Source organism: Agelaius tricolor, unplaced genomic scaffold (genome assembly GCF_023055355.1).
Source record: "Agelaius tricolor isolate 1412-34295 unplaced genomic scaffold, bAgeTri1.0.p SCAF_1, whole genome shotgun sequence".
Classification (NCBI taxonomy): Eukaryota; Metazoa; Chordata; class Aves; order Passeriformes; family Icteridae; genus Agelaius; species Agelaius tricolor.
This window is the reverse complement of record NW_027269261.1, coordinates 89,085,375-89,110,920: the sequence shown is the minus strand read 5'-3', so window position 1 is coordinate 89,110,920 and position 25,546 is coordinate 89,085,375. Positions and strand designations below refer to the sequence as shown.

The 25,546-nt window shown below is 39.3% G+C and overlaps 1 protein-coding gene across 1 annotated transcript in view; it reads right to left on the bottom strand.

The window, feature by feature from the left end:
• Positions 1–7,791: 7,791 nt before the first annotated feature.
• The window catches only part of LRRC1 (leucine rich repeat containing 1), a 69,551-nt gene continuing 51,796 nt past the window's right edge, over positions 7,792–25,546 (bottom strand). Inside the window, exons 9-14 of the mRNA XM_071442676.1 lie at positions 23,140–23,258; positions 22,069–22,152; positions 13,696–13,811; positions 12,572–12,744; positions 10,915–11,051; positions 7,792–9,077 (exon numbers count right to left, since the gene is read on the bottom strand). Coding sequence (XP_071298777.1) covers positions 8,919–9,077; positions 10,915–11,051; positions 12,572–12,744; positions 13,696–13,811; positions 22,069–22,152; positions 23,140–23,258 — 788 coding nt within the window. The 3' untranslated portion in view covers positions 7,792–8,918. The remainder of the gene's footprint in view (positions 9,078–10,914; positions 11,052–12,571; positions 12,745–13,695; positions 13,812–22,068; positions 22,153–23,139; positions 23,259–25,546) is intronic.

Below are 25,546 nucleotides of genomic sequence, written 5' to 3'. Positions count from 1 at the left end.
TGACCTGAGTTAAAAAAACTATCAAGTCACTCCTCTCTTCATTATCCATTAAATAAAATGTTTCATTTGTTGAATGGTACCAATAGAAACCACAACACTTGACTGATCTTTTAAGGATTGCTGATTTACAAAGTGATTATAGTTCAGTTATCCCAAAATGTCCATAATTTATTTGCATCCAAAATACTCCACCTTTCTTGCTCAGAAGTTTATACATGACAAGTTGTGTCAAGGTTGCTTACATGCTGAATTTTAGAGGCAATTTTTCAAAGTAACCTTTATCTTTCTTTGAAGCTTTCTTTAAATTTCATTTCTGCATTTTCTTACAGTAGTACAAATCCAGTGGCAAAAAGCAGCCTGATGCCAAACAAATAAGGTATATCAATGGAGAAAACAAACACAAACAATTTTCGGCAAGTTTGTGGTGGGCAATCAGAAGCACATGGTGATTTTCATGTTTTAACAGGTATTTGATTCAGATTTAACAGTTCTTTAAGTTTTTGTTTTCCTTTTTAAATGCAGAATGGTTACATTCACACACACACACAGAAATGCTGCTGCTACGAGCAACCCAGATGTCACCATCTCTATTAGATCTAAGGTGGAAAAAGACAAGGAAATAGGACAAGACTGTTCATGCTGGACACACTGATTCATCTTCAGCTGCCAAAGAAGGTGGTCCCCTTGGGATTCTTCATTTGCTTTCAGTTTTAGGATGGCTGAAAACACTAGGAAATGGAAATGGACAGTATCCCAGCATGTAATTGGAAAACAGCCTAGACCTTTCTGTGAGTCTTGAAGAGATGATAACCTCATCAGAGGATTATTTGTATTGTAAAAGGAAGGCATGATTGGCCTTTTCCTGCAGGAAATTTGCTGTTACACCACATTTTGAACTGCACTGACACTCAGTGATATTGCTATTTGCTGGTAAATAGCCCATATTTCTGGTTATTCTAAACCACATTGCTCAGGACAGTGGAGCTGATTGTCAATTTAGTTGATCAATGGGAAAGCAGCAAAACAATCACAACACAGCAGTGTCTCCCTTTCCTCCTGACAATTCAAAATGCAAGGCAGGATATCTCCTGATATTTTTTCACACTCGTCTGGGACAAGAAAACAGAAATCTTGCTTTTTGTGAATATTAACTAGGGGGATAGCAATTCTAATCAGATAAACAGTATACTCAGTGAAATTGTTTGCTAGTGGCTTGGACAGTTGTATTTCAGACTAGCTAATGTGCCATCTCTCAATGTTCAGGGTATTTCAAGACACAGCTTAAATCCTTGTCAACTTTTAAGCTCATTAGGCAGTCATAAAGCAATTTCACTCTAAAAATAAACATAGGTACAGTGAAGCATTTCACTTCTTCCAAGAAAACATCTCATCCTTGTTCAACCCTGATCCCTAATCCTAAACATCTTCTCAAACTCAGCCTGCCAAATTCTGTAAAACCAGTAAAAGACTATTCTCTCAAAGTAACAGACAGATTTCAAATTAAGCTTATGCTGACAATCCCTTCATCATTTCAGGCATAGACTCAGCTGCAGTGGCAGCCTTCTGTATGCAAAGGTGATGAACATCAGTAGATTTTACATCCCTGTGCCCCCTGCAGTTCAGCTGGGAACACAGAGCTAAGGGCACTCCTGCTCCCTGTCTGCCTTCTCCTGTGGCAGGAGGCTTTTCCTCATGCTGACATACAGCTGGTAAGGAAATTTAAGTACCTGTTTAATGCCTGTACCCCAACAAAATTTAGTCTTTAATATTATTGATCTTCAGTGCTACAAGGAAAATAGAAACAACAGAAAAATTCTGGCAAAGAATTTTCACCAGCTCTGCATAGTACTGTGGATATCATTATCTCTATGAAAGCAGTTTCATGATTTGGTTGCATCAATAGTAAAAGATGGAATGGAACAATTAGAAATGCCCTTTAGTCTACATTTGCATGTACCTGCTATATGCAAAACACATGAATTATACTTCCACAAAGTAAAATAGAGTAACCAAGCCAATGAATATTACTGCTGTGAGTGCAGGCTAATATTGTTTTGCAAACAAATCTTAATCCCCAATTGTTTTTTTAAAACTTGGTACTTTTTGATGAAAGAAAACTGAGAGGGCTGGAATTAAGATAGTGAATTCAACCTCTCAGTCTGATTTTTTTACTGGATTTTGTTTTCCCTGCCAAAAATGAAACTGATTCTTTATTTTAATGTATTAATGAAAACTGATTTAGATGGGCAACAAGTTTCCATTATCCTTCAATGTCGTTCAGGTAATAGATAGCAGATTTGTACTCCAAAAATGAAGCTCTCTTTAAAAACTCCCAGTAATTTATTAGCTCATTCTCATTTTATTAAATACTACAGGGCCATGCTTTGAGACAGGAGGCTACAGGCAAATATCCTACTATGAAGAAAGAAAAATCAGTTCTCCTTACAGAATTTTACAGATTATAATTGGTTTTCTTACTACACAGGTAGAGTTTGGAAGTTCTTTCTTGTGTTTCATATGTGGGGAAGCTAAGACCAAAAAAAATTAAAATATTATTGGTTTCAGTCATTAGCAACAAACACAAAGTGAGATGCACATAGATTTACACTTTGTTAACAGTAACTGGAATGAAAAAAAGAAGGCAAATTCTGTATTTAGGGCTTTAAGCTTCATGGGTATGTGGGTGGTGTAACACTGCTTGTTTTGTAAAACCAGAAGTGTTTGGAGGGAGAAAATATTTATCAGCCTAGCAGTTATTATGTTCCATGGAAACACATTTTTCTTCTCCCTTCACTGTTAATGAGTCTAACTGATTGGTAACAGACTATTTTGCTTCAGTATTTCACCAGAAGTCAAGTGACATTTTTACCTCCTTTCAACATGTTTTTCATCTTTTCAAAGGCAGTCTCTCTATAACATAACTACTGCTGTGTATCATACCCCTGTAGTTAAGAGCAGAAATTGTTCTCATAAAGCACAAGGTGTCTATTCTGATAAGATCTCACTAATAGATCCCCTAGAGTATAAATTTCCTCCAGAAAACAAAGGTGTGCAAATGCTATGTATCACCCTAAAACATTCTGATAAATGAAAGAGAATCCAAAATAGCCTAACAATAAAAGCCAAGATATGAAAGCCTCCTTTGTCTCTGAAATCACAGTGACAGTGCAACACCCTGCTTACAGCCACAGCCTGGTCTCCACTGGCAAGTAGAATCCATTTCAATGGCCATACACCTGCTACTACAATTCAACTCAAAACCCCAAACACACATTCTCACCTATTTTTCTATTTAAAAGATGATTTGCTTAAACAGCACAATTATGGGAGAGAAAATGGTTTTAAGGATGCATTTCCTAGAACATAAACACTTTCCTGCTTCAAAGTACAACTATACATTACATATTCTACTAATCAAAAACTATTTCAGATTCATTCCCTTTTTAAAGTACAAAAGGCTGTTTCTAAGAAAGCTTTGTGTAACTCACAAGAAACAAAGCTAAACAAAAACACTGCTGAAACAAAGGCATCCTTGAATATGCTTCCACTGGAGGAGAGGCAGTATAAAAGCTGCCTAAACTGATTATAGAAGCAAGCCTTATACACTTTGCTAGCAGTAAATACACAATTTAATTTCAAACTCAGATACTTAAGTCTTAACTATCAAGATAAGATTTTTTTAATTTTCTGAAAATACAATTTTAAAGATTGCTGTAGGTTATCCTAAAAACATCCACTATGCAAATACTCTTCAGACTTGAAGTTTTCTCCCTTTATTAATGAAGAAAAGTCATCAGTAATAGTGAAACAAACCTTTTTGTTAGTTCATTTGGATTTGGTTTTAAGTTGCTTAGTGGAAATCCAGGAGCATGCCATTAATAAACTATAAAGAAATTCACTCATGTTTATAAGGATGTAGTCATGATTATAATGTTTCATGTCCCAGAAGTATGGGACAATCCTATCTCCTATAAGCAACTTCAGAATGATTTAAAGCAGCCCATTTATTTTGCAACTGAATGAAAAACTGGCAACTTACTGAGAGTGATCATAGCATCACACACAGCATAGACTGTTTCCATCACAAGCACATCGCCACAACTTGCCCGAGTTTGCTTCAGGAGAAAAAGAAGACAGGAACTTTGAAGCATTTAATTAGTTTTGTGTCCAACTAAAACTTTCTCTGCCTTATACTGGGGATGCTTACAAACTGAAATGCAAGCTGCTGATGCTTTAGTGGTATTTCCAAGCTCTGTGTGCATCTGTGGATGTCGAGGAAAGTTACTGCAGTCAGCAGTGGTCTTCCACAGTGCGCGTTGCTAACATTTTGTGTTTGGCTGTTAGCACCAGCTGCACACCAGAGATTTCAGCCAAGAAAACATTCCCAGCTACAGATGAGCACATCAGAGAAACAGTGTCAAAGGTTACTGCACATCAGGTGTCCACTTCCTGGTTTTAATGCTGAGGAAGGTTTGCTAAAACCCTTCTCTGAAACATCACTGAGGAGCCACACAGTTCTCTCCATGGACAGTAGTGATACCGTATTTTCAGGAGAGGTCTTCTCCTGAGAAAAGATAAACTACTTGTTAAGATCTCAGAGTTAACGGGCTAGTAACAACAGTGTTTAGAGGCAAACACCCTGAACAGGTTACAAACTCAAAACCACACTGCCGTGAACCCTCGAACCTGAAGTTAGCTCACAGCTACGCTCATTGAGCTCCTTCCTCCAAGCCCTCTGCTCTGGCAGAAGCCATGACTGACCAGAGCACTGCCACAAGAACTGCACAACAGGGAATGAAACAAACAGCCTCTCCAACACCCACCAGAAGAGGAGACAGGATGGCTCCTGCAAAGCAACTCATAGAGGCAGCTCAAACCAAGCATGTGCTACCCACTTTGGAAAAAAATAAAAAATCACATTCTTCATTCAGCTGGTGGAACAATGATTATAGCCCTGACTTCACAATAAAAGACAGAGGCACCGTCCCACTGAAAATTTCACAAAATTTCACAATTGCTTCAGGAGAAAGGGAACACCCAAAACAATTACTGATACTCAAGACCAGCTTTTGTCACATTTCCTGACAGCAATCCAAGCACAAAAACCCATTTGTGTGTTTGTCAGAAACTGAAGATGGGAAACACTCTTATCAAGTCAATGGAAAAACTAAAGTAATTTTATTTTCTGGAGTCAAGGCAAAGAATGGTGGTGAATTTTCCATTAACAAAAGGTCTAGACATTTCTGATAAACAGTGCGCTTCTGTCTCAGTGGCAGGCAGACATTTACAGCAAACCTGGATAGTATAAACCAATATACTAAAAAATGCACTTTTAATAAAATAAATTCCTGGCATCACTACTCTCTCTTAAAAACTGAAATTATGAGCTCCAAGTAGTGAAACCTGTTAAACAGCTGATCAGCAAAAAGCTGCTCAGCCAGCCCTGGTAAAGCATCAGTGCTAGACCAGAAGCAGGCCAAGCAGGACACAAACAAGTCACTTGCTGGAAAGAGCAGTGTTACACAAGTTTCCAGTACACACTCTCCTACAATACACTGATTATCAAAAATATGGAACTTAAGCCAGAAAAATAATCTCAACTCATAAACTCGTGGGAAGTTGTGGGAAAAGCCTGGAGCAACACACAGGGGATGGAAAAATCCATTGCTACACTAACTACAGTAGCACCAGAGTGCTTTTTTTCTTATTATTCTTTTAAGACTAGGAATTGTGACTTTGAATATAGAGAACTTGTATGCAGTAACTGGCAGGTTAATATTAAATCCACTCCACCACTGTGGTCAGTTGATTCACCCTGGTTACCTGTTTATAGCTAATAAAACAGCATGCAAATTTTGTAGCCTCTTGCCATTAAACCCACCTCTCAAAAGACAAAGTAAAGAAGGAAAAGTTTATAGAGAAAGGAGTTAGAATCATATTCACTACTCAGGCTCCTCAAAGCATCAGCAAGAGAAAAACCCCAGAAACTAGGAAGAGAGGGCTCAAGCTTTCAAGGACAGACATTGCTTCATCACAACATGTGTCATCAACTTTTTCTGGCTATAAAACAGAGTTAAAACTGCCTGAAATGTTATCAGCACTGGAAATGTTATTACCCAGTGGAGAAGGGTACTTCAACCACTCTATAAAATGGCACACACATGGATCACTCAAGAGATGACAGGGACTCCTGAGGTCTAGACTGATGGAGGTTTGATCAAATAGAATGACAGGCAAGTCACTCTGAAACAGCATTAGGAGGAGAGAAAGGGCAACCACTTGTCTCTGTTTGCACAGCAAGAATCCAAGCACCTTGTCAGCCCTGAAAAACAACACTTCATCTGCTCTTATTCCATACCACCACTGGCTGTTGACATACCTCAAGGTGCACCCTGGAAATTACACTTACTGCCAGACTCAAACACTACACAGCCTTGTACACACTGCTGAACTACCTGCACAGAGCAGAATCTCAAACTGCCTCACCAAAAAGCATAAAGGAAGGACATTAATGAGATACAGTGCTACACAGCATTACTGTAGAAACCTGACAAATACACCTCCTCCTTTATCTCTCCCCAGATACTGACTGAAAAAACATAACAAAAATCCAAATTTCCACTACACAGGTTAACAAAGTGAAGAAAGATGGCAGTGAAAAGCAAGGAATGCCAACACTCATAAGCAGCTGGCTGGTCTGATGATGGACTTCAGCTCCTCTAATCTCTCATGAAGCAAACACCTTCAATATGCAATACACCCATCACAGCACCCATCTTTGGCTGAGATGACCATAAGGAAACAATACCAGCCATCCTTGGGTGCAGGAGCATGAAACTGTTCCAAATGAAGGCAACCAGTCTGGATCACTCACTCGTTTATCTGAAGCCAGAGAAACCACAACAAATATTCCTTCCACTATTAAAAAAAAAAAAAAAATCACCAAAGTAAAAAATACTGACTGCTGACCGGTTACTTTATGCCCAAGTGGATGCAGCAAGTAGTGCTTGCCTTGTGGTGAGTTTGTGGGCTGCAGCAGCCTCCATGAGCCTGCTGGAATGTACCAAAAGCAAACAACACAGCACAACATGTCGCAGAGCTGCAACAGGATTTACATCTTGCTCTGACTGCAGTAGGTGCACAAGGGCAATTCATTATTTTCATCTGGTGGCAGGTCAGGCAAGGCTTACACATTCATCTTGCTGATGGAGCAGATGCTAAAAACAAAACAAGCCACAGCCTCCAAATGAGAAACTGGCATCACAGAGTCTTGCTGCCTTTGGCTTTTTTTAGGAACTGTCTTTTTTAGGAACTTCCTTTCATCTCAAATGGGTTCGTTGCTGCTTTCTTTGGTACAGGGTTTACTACACTTTTAAACTTCTGTTGTGTTGATTCCAGTAAGTACTTTAAAAAGAAAATTCTACCCAAGGCTGGAGTCAGCTGTACCAAAACCTGACTTTATTTTTGGTTTTATTTTAACAGCAGCCTACCAAGAATAAGCAGGAGAACTCTCCCTTGAGAAGAATAAAACTGCACTACCACTGAACTGACCTAACACCTACAAACCTCCAGCATCCCCCTGCAAAACCATGTCTTGAAGCTTAAATGAGGAATCTTGGGGAAGAGAAATGAACAGAACCCAGAGACATCAACATCAGTCTTTATCAGGCTTTTGCAAAATTGTTATTTACTGAATTAAACTCAGTTAATACTTACCTTTATAAACAAATCAAAACCCACAGATTTAGTAAGACCTTGAAATCAGCATTGGGCAATTGAAGTGCAACACAGTTACAATGACAGCATTAATGCAGAGATACTTTAATTGCTGTTTTAATGATACATCACATCTACTGAAGCTTTTAAAGATGTTTTTATTATGGTTTTATAAATTTTTATAAAACCACCAAAGCACTTTAAAGAATCATGCTTTCTTGTGTAATACATAAAACTAATTCCATACTGTGCTTCTGAAAGTCTATCGTGCTGTTTTTCAAGTTATTTTACAGATGGCACATTTAAAAAAAAAACAATGGAAGCATGAACTTCTAGTGACTGCAATGCAACAAGGCATCCAAACCAAGATGTTTCATTACAACTAAGTTAAAGTGTGAGTGCATTATGTAATAAACAATAGCAGTTTGGTCATTTCATCTTAATTCTGTTTACAACAAAACTAACATTTGTGCTTCACATCCTAAGATCCCATAATATAAACATAAGTTCTGTGCTGTAAAATTCCCGACAAATTATTGTCCAAAAAGAAAAACATATCTAAAGCAGGAGACCAAATCTACTCACTTTCCTCAAGAATTGCTATATTTAAGACTAATATGACATACCAAACACAATAAGGCACAATGGGTGGTACAAACAAATGAATACAGTTGTCCATGAAACTTGTTCTCTTCCACAAATACTAAAATATGTACCGCTCAAGATAAATTTTCTCTTAAAAATGAAATACATCATCTTGTTATGAAAGTCCTATACAAAAATTTAAAATTTACACCATCTGAGCTGCCAAAAAAATAAAAAAAGTGTATTGATTTCCCACAAAACTATATTTCTCACCAGCACATCCAGCCACTGGGAAGAAGATATCCCAGCACTCTGGAAAAGAAAAGCATTATTTCCCCTGTGTTTAAGACAAAAATATTGTATTCTGCATACAGTAGTGTATTAAACTTAAAAAAGCCTAGGACTATTAAAATTACAATATTGATTTGGAAATTATTGGTTTACTGCCTGGATGAAATAAGGCACTTTCTTCCAGCGGGCTGCACTTTTCGTGTGTATGGAGACGATGAATCAGGTTCTGGTTAAAAACAGAAAGGGGCTCAGTGAGGTCCCAGGAGACGACAGGAACATTTCAACAGCAGGGGAAGACACAGGAGGTAAAACCTGGAGATGGAACTCTACACAGAAGTGGTCACTCTGTCAATGGCATTATTGACCTCGTTTTTGTTTGAATCCAGTCCTTTAGCAGCATTCATATCATTCCGTAAATTCTCCACTGTCTTTTTCATGTTCTTTAATTCTCCAGGGTGTGGAGTGGCTCGCCTTAGAAGTGTTCTCTAAAAATAAACAGTGCAATAAGTGGTTTTGCCTTTGTCCCTCTGCAAAAACAACACACACTTAAAAGGCTTCAGCATTCACATACCAAATAGTAAGTATCAATTTTTTTTCCCTTTTTCCCCCTTTTCCTTTTCAAACTACAATGTTCTGTGCTGAGCATTACTTTAAAAGCTACTTGTTTATGAAGACAGGGAAAGAGGTTTTAAGAAGTCTCTAAGAGCAAATTTTGTCCTCTTTTGGAATACTAATCTGAAAGCCAGTTATGTGAAGTACAATTAAAAGTTATGAAGTGAAGATTTCTTTCATAACTATACTTGGGGACTTTTTTTTTTCCGCAAAACCATACAAGTGATTTAAGATCACACTTCAAACATTCATCTGATTTTGAAAGAATCCCACAAGATCTCTTTACAGTTTTAAACAGTGTTTGTGTGGAGCTCCATTTGCCTTTCAGCCCCACCACACAGTCTAGTTCTTTAGTTAATTGAGAACAAGCACCTTGAGAGGGAGGAGCATTTCTCTCCCTCCTTAGACAGAAGAATGTCTATCATTGTGCTGAAACCTTTACAAGGAAAACAAGATTCACAAAACTCCAGTTAGCACCCAGGCTGGAGACAACAGAACACCACAAATACAATATAGGTATAATACATGTATACATGCAATTACTTTTTAGTGGCATGCATGTAAACTGTACGGAGAACAGCAGAACAGCAGAACTGATGACCCCCACATGTGGGTGCTTTGGTCAAGACTGCTTTGGAAATTTGCCCTTCCTTCTCCTCAGTAAGATCATTAACTTTTCTAATAGGAAGGTTCTTGCTTCAAATCAGGCAAATCAAGCACTTATCCTCAACAGCTGAGCCCTCACTACTCTATGGACATTCTCAGGTTGGCAGAGCTGTTAAGCAGCATTATTCTGAACTCCCTATCAGTCAGTGAATCAAGCCTGCTAAGAGACACTTTGTTTCTGCTGCTTTGGAGTAAGCAACTACCTTACTTGCTCATTTCCAAACTAAAGTAAGAGGTTTTGTAATGACTTTTTAAACTAAAACAATCCAGACAGTGCCCTGAAGGATCTCAAGCTGAGATCTAGCAAGGACCACCAGCAACATTTCAGAGCATCAGAGCACGCTGAAAATGTGACTGAAGCAGTGTTAATCTTGACAAGGAGTTTTAATTGTTACTAAAAGCTAGTAAAACTACAGATCGTGTTGTGTTTTGATCTTCAGGATATGCAGAGCCTAACTTAATGGAGAGGTCTTATAAGTACAGTGACAGATGTTCCCACATCCTTTGTTTAAGTGGGAAACTAATGAGCAACATTCCTGCTGTTTATGGACACTATGGTTGGTTCAATGCAAATGGTGGAGTTAAAAAAAAAAAAGAAAAAAAGAATGAGAGAGAGCACAAAAGAGATTGGAAATAGAAATTAGAGAGACAAACAATAGCAAACTTAATGGAGACATATGCCGGAGTGCTGGAATCCTAAATTAGACCCTATATACTTTCAGGCAGTAAAGCTTCACAGATGCAGAGAAAGATCCTATCTTCTTTCTGGAAACAAAACATCCTGAGCAGACAGAGAAAAACAAAGCAAAACAGAAGACTATCCTGCATCAGAATATGAAAGTTATATTCAAAGCAGAAAAAACAAAGGCATTCAAAGTCAACATAAAAAGCTTCAGCAGCCAACATGAACAGTTTCTTTTCCAAATGTACACACAAAGCATGCAGTCCAAGCTGAAATATTTACAGCAAGAATGCTCACAGACTTTTTATACTTCTGCATTAATGTCACAGTATCTGGAGGTATCCAAAGGTTGGAAAACATACCATTTCATTTTCCTCTTCATCTTTTTCATCTTCTAAGAAACGAATTGCACTGACTCTGTTCACCGCCCGCTCATTCCACGTTTCATCTGACATCTCATTCACCAAACTCTCCAATGCACCACATCGTGGTAGGTTATCTGTTAGAACAGGAAAATGCAACTCAAGATTCACAGCAACATGCATGTGAAGTCACACAATCAACATGCTTTACTGTTCATAATTGCAACATCTGCACAATCACTCGTACAATACTTACAAGTGGCTATTTCTACTGTTTTTGGAAGAAAACAGAACTTGCATTAGTTTTCTGTTATCAAGTACATACACTAAATGGTTTTGTATAAATTAGGAATTTCTGTACTTGGACCGGTTCAGAGTTTTAGAGTACTGGCTATATTATTTAATATACTTGCCACTATAATGCTTTTCTTGTGGAACATGGCTGCCAGCTGACATTAGCCAGTTCCCTAAATAGCATTCCATAACATAGGATCATTGCTTTTACTAACCTCATCCTTTCAGTATTGCTAGGCAAACACATCCAACAATCTAAATTCCATGCTTTCTACCCTTGAAGTCATGAGATTCATCTGGAGAGGAGGAAATCTAATTTTAGTAGTGACGTCTTTAAAGAAAGTCAAGTCAACCTCTGTTACTCTTCTTGAACTAGCTTAATCCTCACTAATTCCAATGGGGTTAATTCATACATTTATTTTAATTCTTAACTATTAAAATCCAGGAGCTGAAAACAGAGACATTTCTACACTCCTACTGTTTTAATGGTTTCTATTTGCTCCAGCCATATATGACTGAAACATTGGAATTAAGCCTGGGTACCTACAATACAGATACCCACAGCTGATTTTTTCTCCTCAGGCCCCTTTGTACTCAGTGGAGAAGAATCCACATGATTTTCTTTTAAAAGTCCATTCTTGGATGGGGTAAATCACTCTCCAGTCATTACAGCAGAAATTTAAATATTAGCTCAGATGAATCCCCTTGAATGTTCTCATACAGCTCTAAAAGCTTGAGGAGAAAAACATTCAGAAGTTACTGGAGCAGCAACACAGCCAACAAAACAGTTTATGGCTCCACCTGACCCAGAGGTAAGTTTCATCACAGAAGGTAAAAGCAACTTTTACTGCAATTCTACACTTGTTAATGAATATAATAAAGCTACTGTACGGCACCTCTGCTTGAAAGAAAAGTAGCTTGCTAAAAAGTAGAAAGTCCACTGTTTACTATTTGCTATGCAATTTGTTTTGCTGGTAAAGAAATTGAAGATGGAAAGCCACCATTCTTCCATATATATATGTATATAAGATGTATAATCAATGTACACAAATATGGACACCACTACTGGGCCCACTTGGCAAGCCTCAAAATAGTGATATGAGTAATTCTTTTTCTTCCAGATCTGTATTTTATTTATTGTAGCTGTCATTGTATTTTCAATAACACTCAGTGCCAAGTTTTGAAGTCTTCTGAAGACTCATAGGATAATAGAAAAAAAAGGTTTAATATTGAAAATTCAACCAGAACTTCACTACTTTGCACACTAGAGCTTATGCACATTTTACAAACCTTTATGGGACAACTCAGTAAACAAAGAAGTAATAATTCTGTACATAATGAAAAGCTGGTTCTAGGCACTCACCTTGGCAACCAGACTCAGAAGGCATCTGAGGAAGTAAAACACATGTTAAAATCTTTTCTCCTGTTTCAGAGTCTGTGTCAGTCTGAAATGTCAGCAGAGGTTGGGACTGGTTATCAGATAGCCACAAAGCCTTCAGCCTTAACGTAGTCAGTGAAATGGGAAGATACGTCAGCCTAGTTCAAAAAAGGAAAGTAAAAAAGTCAGGGCAATGCCTGAGAGTCTGAATAGATGGTCATGAAGTTAACTCAAGTATACATCATTGAGTTGGAACAAACAGGATTGAAATTAATGCCTGTAATAGAAGGCATTGCCATTGCAGTAGTCATCAATTCCAACTACTCCATTTCTTAAAAAAAAAAAAAAAAAACAACAAAAACCAACAAACCTGCAGCTTAACTTTATTACTTTATTATAACTTTATAATCCTCTGAAGCTGAAAACCAGGTAAAACTATGCTGAGCTTTCTCTACTGCAGTAAAGTGCCCTGGAAGGCAGACAGCTGCTTCCCATCAGGAGCTTTACATGTGAACAGTGGCTAGAACAGAAATACGTAAGGGCCTGTGAGACAATTATACTGCACAGATGAGATACCATTTGCTTTTCTTCTGTTTTGGGGTTGCTTTTTTATTTAACTTCCTCCTAAGAAGCTGAACTAATTTGCTGGTTTATGCTTTAATCCACTTATGTTTGTATGTTGATGTTTGAAGATTTGTGAGAAGCTCCAAGGTCAAAGTGGCCTTCCTTGTTAGTCACACTGTATCATGAAGATACAACACTCAATATTGGTGCCACTTGACATTACAGCTTGGTAGTTTCACCTGAAGCTCTATCCATTGCCTAGATTCTCCGTTTTAATACAGAAATATATGAATGCAGAGGGTTTTTTTAAAAAATCCAATTTCTTCCTCAGGGTCAAAGTAATCCAAAAATCACACTCATGACAACACACAATTTATGTTACTTTTGGCCCAGGGGGAAGACTGCTTTGACAATTTCAGCAGTAACACTGACATGAATGTCATAACTGGTTTTTTATTACTCTCTTCTTAGACATAGTATCTTTTGCTATCAGAAAGAATTAAGTAAATACAGCAAAAGAACATGAATATAAAAAAATCTCTTGCCTGTTTCCAGCAACATCCAGGACATGAAGTTCAGTGGCCTGTGAAATTTCAGAGGGAATTCGAGATAATCTGTTGTCACGTACAGAAAAGACGTTAAGACTGCAGCAGCCCCCAACCTACATTTGAGAAGAGGGGAAAAAAAAAGCAAGTCTGGTTTTGTTGCAGTACCACAGTGTAACAAAGGCATGCAGTGCGGGTCACAGAGTGTGTCACAGCACATTCAAGCTACAGTGCCTGCCAGACACTGCCCCAGAGGTACAGACTGCAAACAAGTGTCAGCTTCCAAGAAGTCTGACCTAAAGCAAGTCTGTAGGAGCACTGTCTTGAACATCTGTATCTGCAAATAATGGATAACTTTACATATAGGTCACATTCTAGCTACCTTTCAGAGCCTTCCACACCCAGAAGAAACCAGTGTCCACAGAAGCTATTCTGTGCCCAACATTCACAAAAAAACATACACTTAACGTTTTCTACCTCTAGGTTTTACATATTAATTCATTCTTTCCTCATGGCAACTTTTTATCCAAGCAAGTGCAATGGGCCTTGAAGCAAGACAAAATGCTAAATATACCAACCAACTCCCAAAATTTGTTGAGTCCACAAAGATTAATGAAGAGCTCACTAGAAGCAGAACACTGAGTAAAATCTTTGATGCCCTGATTCATTAGAAGCACCTCATTTCAACACAATTCCCACATGAACTGGCCTTCTTTAATCTAATATCGTCTGTCTCTATCAATTTATCCAATTATAACCATTTGCATTCTTTGAGTGCAAAGACAGCATTTTTCAGTTTTACCTTTAAAAACCTACATCTTGCACCAAAGGTAGCTGCTTTCAGAAAGACAAACTCCCCACAACTGATTTAAAAAAAAACTCATTCCAACTTTATGTTCCAGAGGGAACTTCTATAAACAGGAAGATTATTAGTTGTAGCAACTCAAAAGCTGCTTCAAGTAACTCTTTGTTCCTATTAACAAAGGAAACTTACCTTTGTTTGCTTATCATACAGAGTTTCAAAAAGCATTGTTGTTTGTTTGCCAGTTCCAAAACTCACCAGAAGAAGGGGAAAAAAATTTTTCTTTTCTCGCTCCAAGTAATAGAGGCAAAATATCCCAATGCCATTTCAAGCTTTCAAGTTAAGCGGACTTAGAATCTAATTAGTGAGTTAGAGTCCAAGCTAAACATAGTGGAAAACCTCAGTTCAAAAATGAGAGGACATCTATACTGACATACATCTAAGAAGGTTCTCCTCTCACACTATAGCCAATATGTAACTATGCCTTGGCCAGGAGTCCCCAAAACTAAGATGAAATGATTGTGTTCTTGTTAACTGTCAGTTGTGTCTTTGCAAAACCCACAATTCAGTCCAAACCCAAGACTGAGATTAAAGACAAACAGCACAAAATATTTTAACTAGTCAAAGGAAAAATAGTGTTGATTTAACATACACGATTTACTAAGGAAAAAGCCACTTTTAAAGGATGCAACTGTGACTCACAAAATAAAACAAATGGAGCATTTACATTCCACTCACCTTCCTCTGTATCATAAATGCTTTTTAACAAAAGAAAACAGCAATCAGCTGCTCAAGGCTTCTGATTCACAAGCCATTTACAGCAGAAAGTTCAAGTGCTACATTCTTGACAAAACAAAATCTGTGCTATTTCCCTTAAATCACTGCACTTCTAAGATGCAGCTATTTCACAAGATTATCAGTTTTCCCAGCCCTGTGTGCACAACAGAAGCATGAACCTTGCAAGCCATTTTAGCTTGTGAATCAAAGCCCTTAGAAACCAGCACTCAAATAGTAAGCAAACATTTCTTGGTTCAAGAATTCCACTATTCACTTTAAAGTGTGTATAAATTCTTAAATAATGTGCCTTCACACGTTCACAGAACACAGTGTGATATTTAAAACAATATATACACACACTAAGTGTCTAATTGGTGTTGCTAACATGAGGAGCTGTGAAAAGCAAGAAATACAATTAGGGAATGTTAATGAGCTGGCAAGTGATGCCCTCAGTGTACACAAAGTGTCCTTTTTCATGAATGAAGTTTGTGTTACTCAGTCTTGGAGCATGGAGATCCAAACAGGTTAGCCAAACAAACAAAGTAAAGCCATGCAGCCCTGATGAGACCAAAATTTCTTTAATTTTGACAATGGAAAAATGCAGCAGTGGAATTGGGACAGCCTGAGTCATCATGCATTTAAAGCAGCTTAATGAAAGGAATAGGAGAACCATGGACTGAAGAATACTTACAGGGTTATCAATTTACCTGACCCATAATTTTCCAAGCGGCTAACAATTAAGAAAATACAAGAGATGTTCAATTTATTTTTCTTTATCCATACTGGACAAGAGCATGCCAACAAATGGAGACAGAACATACATTCTTCTACTGCCAAAGAGGGTTGTAACTCATAAATCATTTAAACTTCAGTTAATTTAACTTTGCTCTCTATCAGTCAACAGGCTGCTGTTCAAAGGTTTTGTTTCATTCAAAGGTAGTGAAGACCTTTTATTTTAATAGGGTAGTAGGGTAGATAAAAAAGAGACACTGAATTTTTTTTAACGAAACTGTTTTTAGAAAATGCAGACAACATTTAATGGGCAGCATTAAATGAGATACCACAAAGGAAAAAAAGACAAGCTGACAGTTAAAAATCAACTAAAATCTTTGTCATTTCAAACAAAGATGGCACCCATCCAGCAGTACAGAAAGACACCAGGTCCAATGTTTGAAAACCTAAACATGAAGCCATACCACGGAGGCAAAGTGCACACACTATATGGCATGCGGAAAGGAAAACACTGTTGGGGCCACCAGGAAGTTACACGGTACCAGAACATCACTGGTTTGGCTCAGAGTGGCTAACTGAGGAAGAGCCATGCTTTCCAAGGGTCACATGCTCACAACAAACTGTGCCAGACCACCACATCTGCACCAAGGACACAGCTGAGGCCACAAGCCCATTCACCAGTTAAGCACACACTGCATTTCCAGCACAGACTTCACTTAATGGGGACAAGCATGTGCTTAGTTCTAGGCACATGAGTAACTGTTCCAAGGACTGGAGGCTTAAAGAAGTCCTCACACTCTTCTGTAGTGAGCAGGACATCAAGAAAACATCTCACATGAGTTGTGCATGCCTAAGTCGTACTCCTGAGACTTAGTTCATTTTAGCAACTTTAGTTTAAGGGTTATTGACTTGTCACATCACACCAACTCCAAAGAACAGTGAGCCTAGATAAAGGAAAGCCACAAAAACAAAGCCCACGGTTCAGTCAGGCAGTAAATGGTCATTACTATGAAGTACTAGTTTTAAGATCTTTGGTACTATGAAGACAGAACAAAACTGCATATATGCATTCAGGTGGGCTTGATTGAGAGGATGATTGTCACTAGGAGACCTCTGGATTCCACACAAAACTTCAACCCTTGAAACCCTGTAATGGATGATCTTATTGCTCTTTTCTTCTGTCTCAGTCTGAGGCTCATCTTTCTAACAGCTTCCTCATTCTGGAGAAACAGTAAGGGTTGGACAAACATAGGACATCAGCTCAGTTGCTAAAACTCCCCCTATGTTCTCATCATGACCAGCATTTAGCACTTCACCCTCCTGCTTTTTGCCATTCATACATCCAGTACTAGTCCATCTTAGATAGTCCTCCACAAACTGCAAGCCTTAAAAGAATGTTTCTGTGCTGGTGTTTCTAATGACTCTAAAGTAGATCTCTTCACTACTCAAAAGCTCTGAATCAATTCTGCTGTCCTTTACCAGTTAGCATCTCCCACACAGCTATAAACAATGGAAAAAAAATACATTATGACAAATACTGTAATGATCAGTCTTCAGTTGTCATGTGAATAGCTAAAAGTCCAGTGACACATCTCTCTTATTCAACTCTCAAAACAGCTGTCAGCACCAAAAACTCTCACAGACTTATACAAGTCTGATAAATGTAGTGGTAATTTAAACACAGTTCCTCTTGTGTTGTAAAATATTTTCCAGCATGTCATATCCAACATTTTGTTTGGGTTCAAAGTAAATAAAGTCAGAATTTTCCTTTGCTCCACATAAAGTATACTAATTCTTTAACTGCAAGCACAGAATACATTTAAGGGTGGAAAAAACTGACCAAATTATTACTATTATTCTGTTGTTGTTATTATTAACTTTAAATAGGCTACAAAAATCTTCAGCAAACTCACTTCAACACCTCCTGCACTACTGGTGAATAGTAGGAGAGGAGCTCACCAAGACAGCTTCTCAGGCCTCTGACTCAAGACAAGTTTAAATTTTCCTGCACTTTTCCTTAGTACCCTCTTTTTTTTACCTCTGAGACACACATACTTCGACACAAATGAAGAAAGAGACAGGACATCAAAAGTTAAAATCAGAAAAAACAAAGTGGCCCCTATTAATTTTAAAAAAATTTTAAAAGCACAGTTATTGCCAAAAAATCCCCTGTAGTTTTACCTAATGGAGTAATAATTCTCACAATATACCTCAGAGCCAGGAAGGACACGTTACCAGATCTCTGCTGGGTGTAAAGACTCATTAACAAAAGCATATAAACTGGAAAACATTCCAAGGAGGTTATTTATGCAAGTGCCAAAATCAACACAGCAGTTTCATCAGCATTCCTGTGCCAGGGTGAAATTTCAATACCAAAGAGTCACCAGGCAGGTCTTTCAAGTTTAAGGGGAAAAACATTTCTAACTATGAACAGGTTTAGACATTCTCAGTTCTTGCTGAAGTCTGTTTTACCACTTCAGTCAGAGAGGCACTAAGCTGCAGAACGAGAGGCTGTAGATGAAATCTGTCAGTGACTCAAGCCTTGGTCACACATTCAATTCTTCCAGGTTTTACCTTTATCACCATACAATACAGAAGAACCTTTGAACCAGGAAACTTTGAAGGTGTATTTGCATACAAACTCCTCAATAATCCCAAGTCAAGACATTTTACACCAAAAGATAAAGAATGGTTTTACAAGTGTGCCTTGAAGCCATCTTGCCATGTAATGGTTTAACACAGTGACTCAAAATCAAATTCTCTTAAACTGTTAACAAAACAAACTCAAATCAACATCCTTCTACCCCCTTCCCCCCAAAAAAAACCACACAACACCACAGTACATCTAAAACTCAGAGATTATCTCAGCAGGTACATAATTTTCACCATCCCACCTATAAAAGTGGTCTTTGCTACAGGACTAATTCTGGCAACACCAAGCAGATACAATATTGGGTACATGTACTCTTCTCTCCAGCTGAATTCCACTTTTTTCTACACACATTACAAACTCTGTCTCTACCCCTCTCCAATAGAAACCAGTAACAGCCTCTCCCACATCCAGTTTTTATTGGGATGAAGACCACATATGCACAGCTGCTCTAGCACTCTGTAAGGCAGAGAAAGAATGGAAGAGGTAAGAAAAACACATAAAGGAAAAGATACTGAGGAAAAATATCTCCAGTGTTTACTCTGTTTCTGCATCCAACTCTGCTTCTGTGAGTTGGGACTCACAAGTATTGATTTTGTACAAGTACTAATTTTGATGTGCAGAGGTCTGAGACCCCAGTCTTGGCCATACTGTCTCAGGAAACATCTTAAACAACACAGAGCAGGCAGAGGTGTTTAAAATTACTTCTGTCAGAAGCTTGAACTTGAGTTATTTATTCTTTCTATTTGTAACATTACCAGCTTGGAATTCAAATGCGCTGATCAAGAGTGAGATGGCCCCACAGTTAAAGAAGGGCTCACTTCCTTTAAAATTAAATAATAAAAAATGAAATATTGGCAGAGCAAAGCATAAAATCTTTACAAGTAATTTCAAGGCATTTGTTCTAATGAGACAGATATATTTGTGTGAACACCTTTAAAGGAAATACAAAAATTCTATTTCAAAATCATTGATAGGGAGCCAAAGAGCTCTGCTTCCTCTGTTTCCCTGCCAAGCTCCCTTGGGAACCACCCTCTCTCATTTTTATTTCCTGGACTTCCACAACGCCCCAAAGCTCACCTGACTCCAGACACTACCTTCCATTTTCTCATTACTCACCTTTTCCAAACACAGGCTCATCTCTATCTCCATTCCACTTCTGTGCAGGTGTCCCCCTCCCTCTCTCATGTGCACTGATGTTCTCTAGACACTTTCTCATTTTTCACTTCACCCTTGGATATCTCCCAGCTCCTTCACCAACTGAGCAACACATTCCCCTTCTGAAAAACATTGCTGGTTCCAAGCCTTCAGTATCTTGCTCAGTATTAATGCCTCTATTGTTCTGCACTGAGCCCTGATCCCACTATACCCCCAAACAGACACACTCCATATTCACCCTGCTTCACCTGCTTCTGCAGCTGAGCCCTCTCCCCTTGCCCGCTCCTGTCCCTGCTCCTTCCAAGCCACACTGACTGCCCTTACACACCACCTCCAATACCACATACTCCATTAACTGAGAAAAGTGCTTATACACTACACAAGCTATTAATGGCCAATCTGGAAATAAACTGTACCAGTAAAACTTTCCATGCAAAACTCAGAACAATTCTGCTCAAAGGTGGAGTGGACATAAAACTGCACAAGTCTCAAGTACAGGTATTTTAGCAAAGAAGTCTTCTGCTAAATGAACACAAGATCAGAAAGATATTAAGCTATTAGAGAGCTTCCAAAAGAGGGCAACAAAGATGATGAAGGGCCTTGAGGGGAAGCTGTATGAGGAGCGACTGAGGTCACTGGGTCTGTTCAGCCTGGAGAGGAGGTGACTGAGGGGAGACCTCACTGCAGTTACAGCTTCCTCATGGAGGAAGAGGAGGGGCAGGCACTGATCTCTTCTCTGTGGTGAAAAGTGACAGGAACTGAGGGAATGCCCTGAAGTTGTGCCAAGGGAGGTGTAGGCTGGATATTACAGGACGGTTCTTCACCCAGGGTGGTTGGGCACTGGAACAGCTCCCCAGGGCAGTGGTCACAGCACAGCCTGAGAGTTCAGAAAGTGTTTGGACAATGCTCTCAGGCACATGGGATGACTCTTGGGGTGTCATGTGCAGGGCCAGGAGGTGGACTCCTGATGGGTTCCTTCCAACTCAGCATATCTTATGATGAAAACTGCTATCACATACCAATCCTAGTAGTCTTCCCAGGGTCCTGTCTCTTGCTAGCCATCGTGCAACCTGTCTGGGTAAGCCCTGTCACAATTCTTTATTCAGAACCAGAAGCACTACAGCAGGGAAGACACTGTTCTGCTAGAAAAGCTGCAGTACTCACATGTCTCACTTCTCACTTTCCCTCAGTTAGGTGACTGGCCTGAGCAGCTCAGACCCAGGACACCGGAATTATTGCTGCCAGTGCCACAGCAGCATCCTCTGCCCCTGCTTGATGATCCCTTTTCTTCAGACAATCAGCTCTCACCCATCTCCTTGTCACTTCACTTCCTTCTCACACGTCCTTCTTGAGCTGTCCAAGCTCCATAAGGAAGTGAGCCACAGCTGATACTCCTCTCAATTTCCATCCATTGGCTGTCACCTGAGTACATAACCCTCCTTCTCCTTAAGTGACTGAAAGTGGAGAACAAAAGCTCAGAGCCACATGCTAGATAGCAAAATTTAAAGGGAGAACTACTTGGATAAAAATTACAGAGGAAAAAATAGTACAAACAGAACCAACTCACAGCTCCATGCTCCTATCACAGGAGCATGCTTTCCCAGATTCTTTCCACAATTTACTCCTGAACTAAACTTGTAAAGCCTTCATTATATTTAGTTTCACAACACAAACTCTAGCCTCATTTCATTCCATTCTGTTACAACAGACAAGAAGTCCTAGTGCTCATGCTGTAAAATTTGAGGTATCTTGGTCATGTCAGGTCCCTATATTTAAGGGCAAAAGTAGTCCAGAGATCTCCAACACCAAAAAGACGGTCAAGACAGTCACTGAGCCACTTTTCAGAGTATGAAACATTCCCTTTGATATTGGTCACAGGAGTGAGGTAAGGAAGAGTGTGGCAGTAGTTTCATACCAGATACAGAAGAGACATATTGGTGTTGCAATCACCGTACCAGAACTCCAAGTCTTCATATAGTGCAGGACCTGACATCCACACTGGGAATTACCAGTTAAAAGTTAATTAGACCCAAGTTAGTTACAAGCTAATTAGATCCAAGCCTTTCTGTTCAACTGCAAAGACATTTTGGACTTCCAAGCCACCAAATCACTACAGTTCAGATCTAGTGGACAAGTTGCTGGTTGTGATCAGTTTGGAAAGAATACCCACTGGACCAAAGTTGCCTGCTACTTCTCATAGGCATTTGAAATCAAGAGTTTTCTGTTTCTACAATGTCATCTGCACAAAACTTACCTCTTTGGGCAAAGATGTTAATTTGTTTCTATCAGCATTCAAATTGTTCAGCTTCTTTAGTTTTCCAATGCTCTTCGGCAATGACTGTGCCAACAAAAACAAAATAATATACAAAAAATTCATAAATAAACAGAGTCAGGAAAAACCACTTAACTCACTTTTAAAATTAATTAACAGTCAATCCACTTTCAAAATTGCAGTGTAGTTAATCCTCATTACTGCCAGACTTTCCAAAGAAGATCCAAAGGTTTATACTGCAGAGCAAGTGCCTAGGAATGTCAGTTTCTAACCCAAATTCACTCATTAATTATCTCAGCACTACAATAATAGACACACAACAGCTGTGTACAGAATGCATGTACATAGGATGTATTATCCAACTTTACACTCCCAAATTTGCTTCTCAGTTAGCTATCTCCTAACTCAGGTGCTATGAATTGACTGTTGGAGAGGCATCTTCTTAACAGTCTTAAGCTTCTAACTCAACCAAGTACCAGCTGAACTTAAGAAATGCTCAAACCTAGTTTATTTAAAGACAGCTACTCTCCAAGTGTCACTGTCACGTGAAGTTTCAAAATAATGGAAGGAAACACCTAACAGAAGGAATTTTGAGATTTTAATTGACCACATATCATATTTAACACCTGTCTAGAGCAGATCAGCAGAGCAAGGAGCAGTACAAGTTCTGCAGTGCTCAGGGCTTCTATTCAGTTCCAGCAAGACTGATCCAGATAATGCACAGCAAAAACTGGCAATAATGCAATACAACACAAACCCCCCATCAAAACCACAACTCAGTAACTGATACTTGCACTCCACATGCTCCAATTCTCTCACTGGTCATGAAAGACTCAGGAGTGAATATGTAATTGCTTAAACATTTGAAGGGTGGATTGTTACTACACACATGTGATCTCCACATTCATTTAACAGGTAAGAAATAGGATGCATTTAAAGCAAATGCACTGCTTAGCAGTAGCAAGGGTGAGTAACCTAATGAGCTAAGTGATTCAGCACTTAACAGCAGCTCTTATTACCACCTGCCATTTGAGCAGCCATGACCATGCATACCTGCAGTTGGTTTTCTGTGAGAACTAGTTCAGTAAGGCTTTCACAGTCTCCAATAGAATCAGTTAGTTGGATCAGTTTGTTCTGATCAACCTTCAAAATGGACAGCCTCCGCAATTTTCCTGGACAGAAAGAACAACACGGATTTTTAGTCAAGTATCCTCCAATACCTTTAAATATGTACATTTTTACTGCTGCAAAACTTCCAGAAATCTTCTAAAACAACAGGGTTCTTTTAGGTAAAATAAAATAACCCAAGTGCTGCTTCACTTACTACTTGCACTATTTCTCCAAGTTTTAATACCACTGAATTCATACTCAATATAAATATTCATAGCCAACATTTAAGCATAATAAATTGTAATGAAGTTACAATCTGAATGATATCCCATGTAAATACCAAGGATGTGTCTACCCAAATGCCTATAAACAAGTGAAAATTATCTGTTTGTTCCTCAATTATACGTGTTCATTAATTAAAGGAATGTTCAGAAGATCACCTACACCTAATCAGCCACAGTGAGACCATCTTGCACTGAAGTGACAGCCCAAACCCAAACAGGATCAAGGTATCATTGTCCTAACAGAGAACCTAATTAGTCAGACAGGAAACCCAAGTTTATTCTTTAGATGAGAAATCAAACCTCTCTGAAGGTGATTTTCTCATGAAGAACAAAATACTATTTCAGGGCAGAAAACTAAATTTGTTCTACTCCTTTGTATCAGAATGGTCTTTGGTGCAAAAGCTGACTCAGGCAGAGCCCATAATAGAGAATTCAGGAGATAACACTAGGTGCTGATACCTCACTGCCATCCCTGTGTGGTCCAAAACAGCTGTAATAGTCTGGAGTATCAAATTCACTGATGATGCTAAATCATGAAGGGATGTCTGACACAGAAAGATAGCAACCTAAACAGAAACCTGAGGTTTAGCACAGAGAAGTGCAGAGCTCTGCACCCAGACAGAATAAACCTGTGCACCAGCACAGGCTGGGAAGTGAAATATACAGCTATACAAGAGCCCTGCTGGAAAGGACATGGATATTTATGGTGAGCACCAGGCTGAATACCAAACAGCAGTGAGCTCTCACCAGAAACAAACACCAACTAGACTACATTAGAATTATAGCCAACAGATGAATGGAAGTTTCTGTATCCTATCAACCTGCATTTAGTGAAACCACACCATTCTCAGTTTCATGTGATGTCCTGTCTTCCACCTCAACTTCCCTGTTCAAGTGATGGGGATCCAGTAGGAAGCTATCAGGATGGCCAGAGCACATGTGAGCTGAGGCTGAAGGAGCTGGCTTTGTTGACTCCCACCAAGAGACAGCCTAGGAGGCATCTGGGAGCTGCCCAGAACCCCTTGCAGGGCAGTTACGGGCACGACAGAGCCAAACTCTCCTCTGCAGGGGCAGGTGAGGCAGCAATGGCTGCAAATCACAGCGTGGGTGATCCCATCTGGGCCCCAGGAGCAGCTTCCTCAGTGGGAGGTGGTGCAGCACTGGCACAGGCTGCCTGGGGGTGCTGGAGCTCCATCACAGCTCTGGGGATTGAGGAGACACAGGCACAGCTGACCTGAGCCACTGGTGCTGGTGAGAGCCCTGCTTCAAGAGCTCTGCAGATCCACCAGTCCCACCACAGATCCAGTGATCAGCTGGGCAATGCCCAGGAGCTTCCACAGAGACCAGCACAGTTCTCCTCTGCCAACAAGCTCTGTCCAGCCAGGTGCATGGGCTGCTGACTTCCAGAAGCTATAGCTCCATTTGTGATGTACAACAACTGGCACTGACCTCCATTTCTGATGTACAACAACTCTCTGCTGACCTGTACTGGCCAGCAAAGGTCAGCAGAGAGGGCTGCTACAACTCCCTGTCAAACACATATTAGGCAGCTGTAGGACCCACAATTGCCAGCCCACTCCCACAAGTCAACTTCTAGAGAAACTTTTCTTAGTCTTATACAGAATATATAGGAAGGGGGAAGGTCTGACCACTCTTTTCTGAATGTTAAATAGTTTTAAACCATATTCACGAGTCCTCTTACCCCTACATCTTTACTTTGGGGGGGGTCTTTAAAAAAAAAAGTCCTCTCAAGGAGAAGGCATACTCCTACAACGTGGAACTTTCCAGAAAAACAGCTGATGAGTAGAGGAAAAAAAATGCTTGTTCGTCTACTTGTGACAGCTACTGCATGGGTAAAAAACATACACCTTAAAAAAGGCACTGGTAATGCTTCAGGAAACACTCTTCAATTACTGAACCAATCTAAGGGGTCAGACAGAAAGGTTGTAGTTTGAATCCTCAAGGCAAGGATTAATGCACTGCAAGGCAAAGAGTCTTCCACTAGGTTCAGTGGAGGATTAATCACATTATCTAGCTGAAGATAAATACACATCACCATTCAAAAT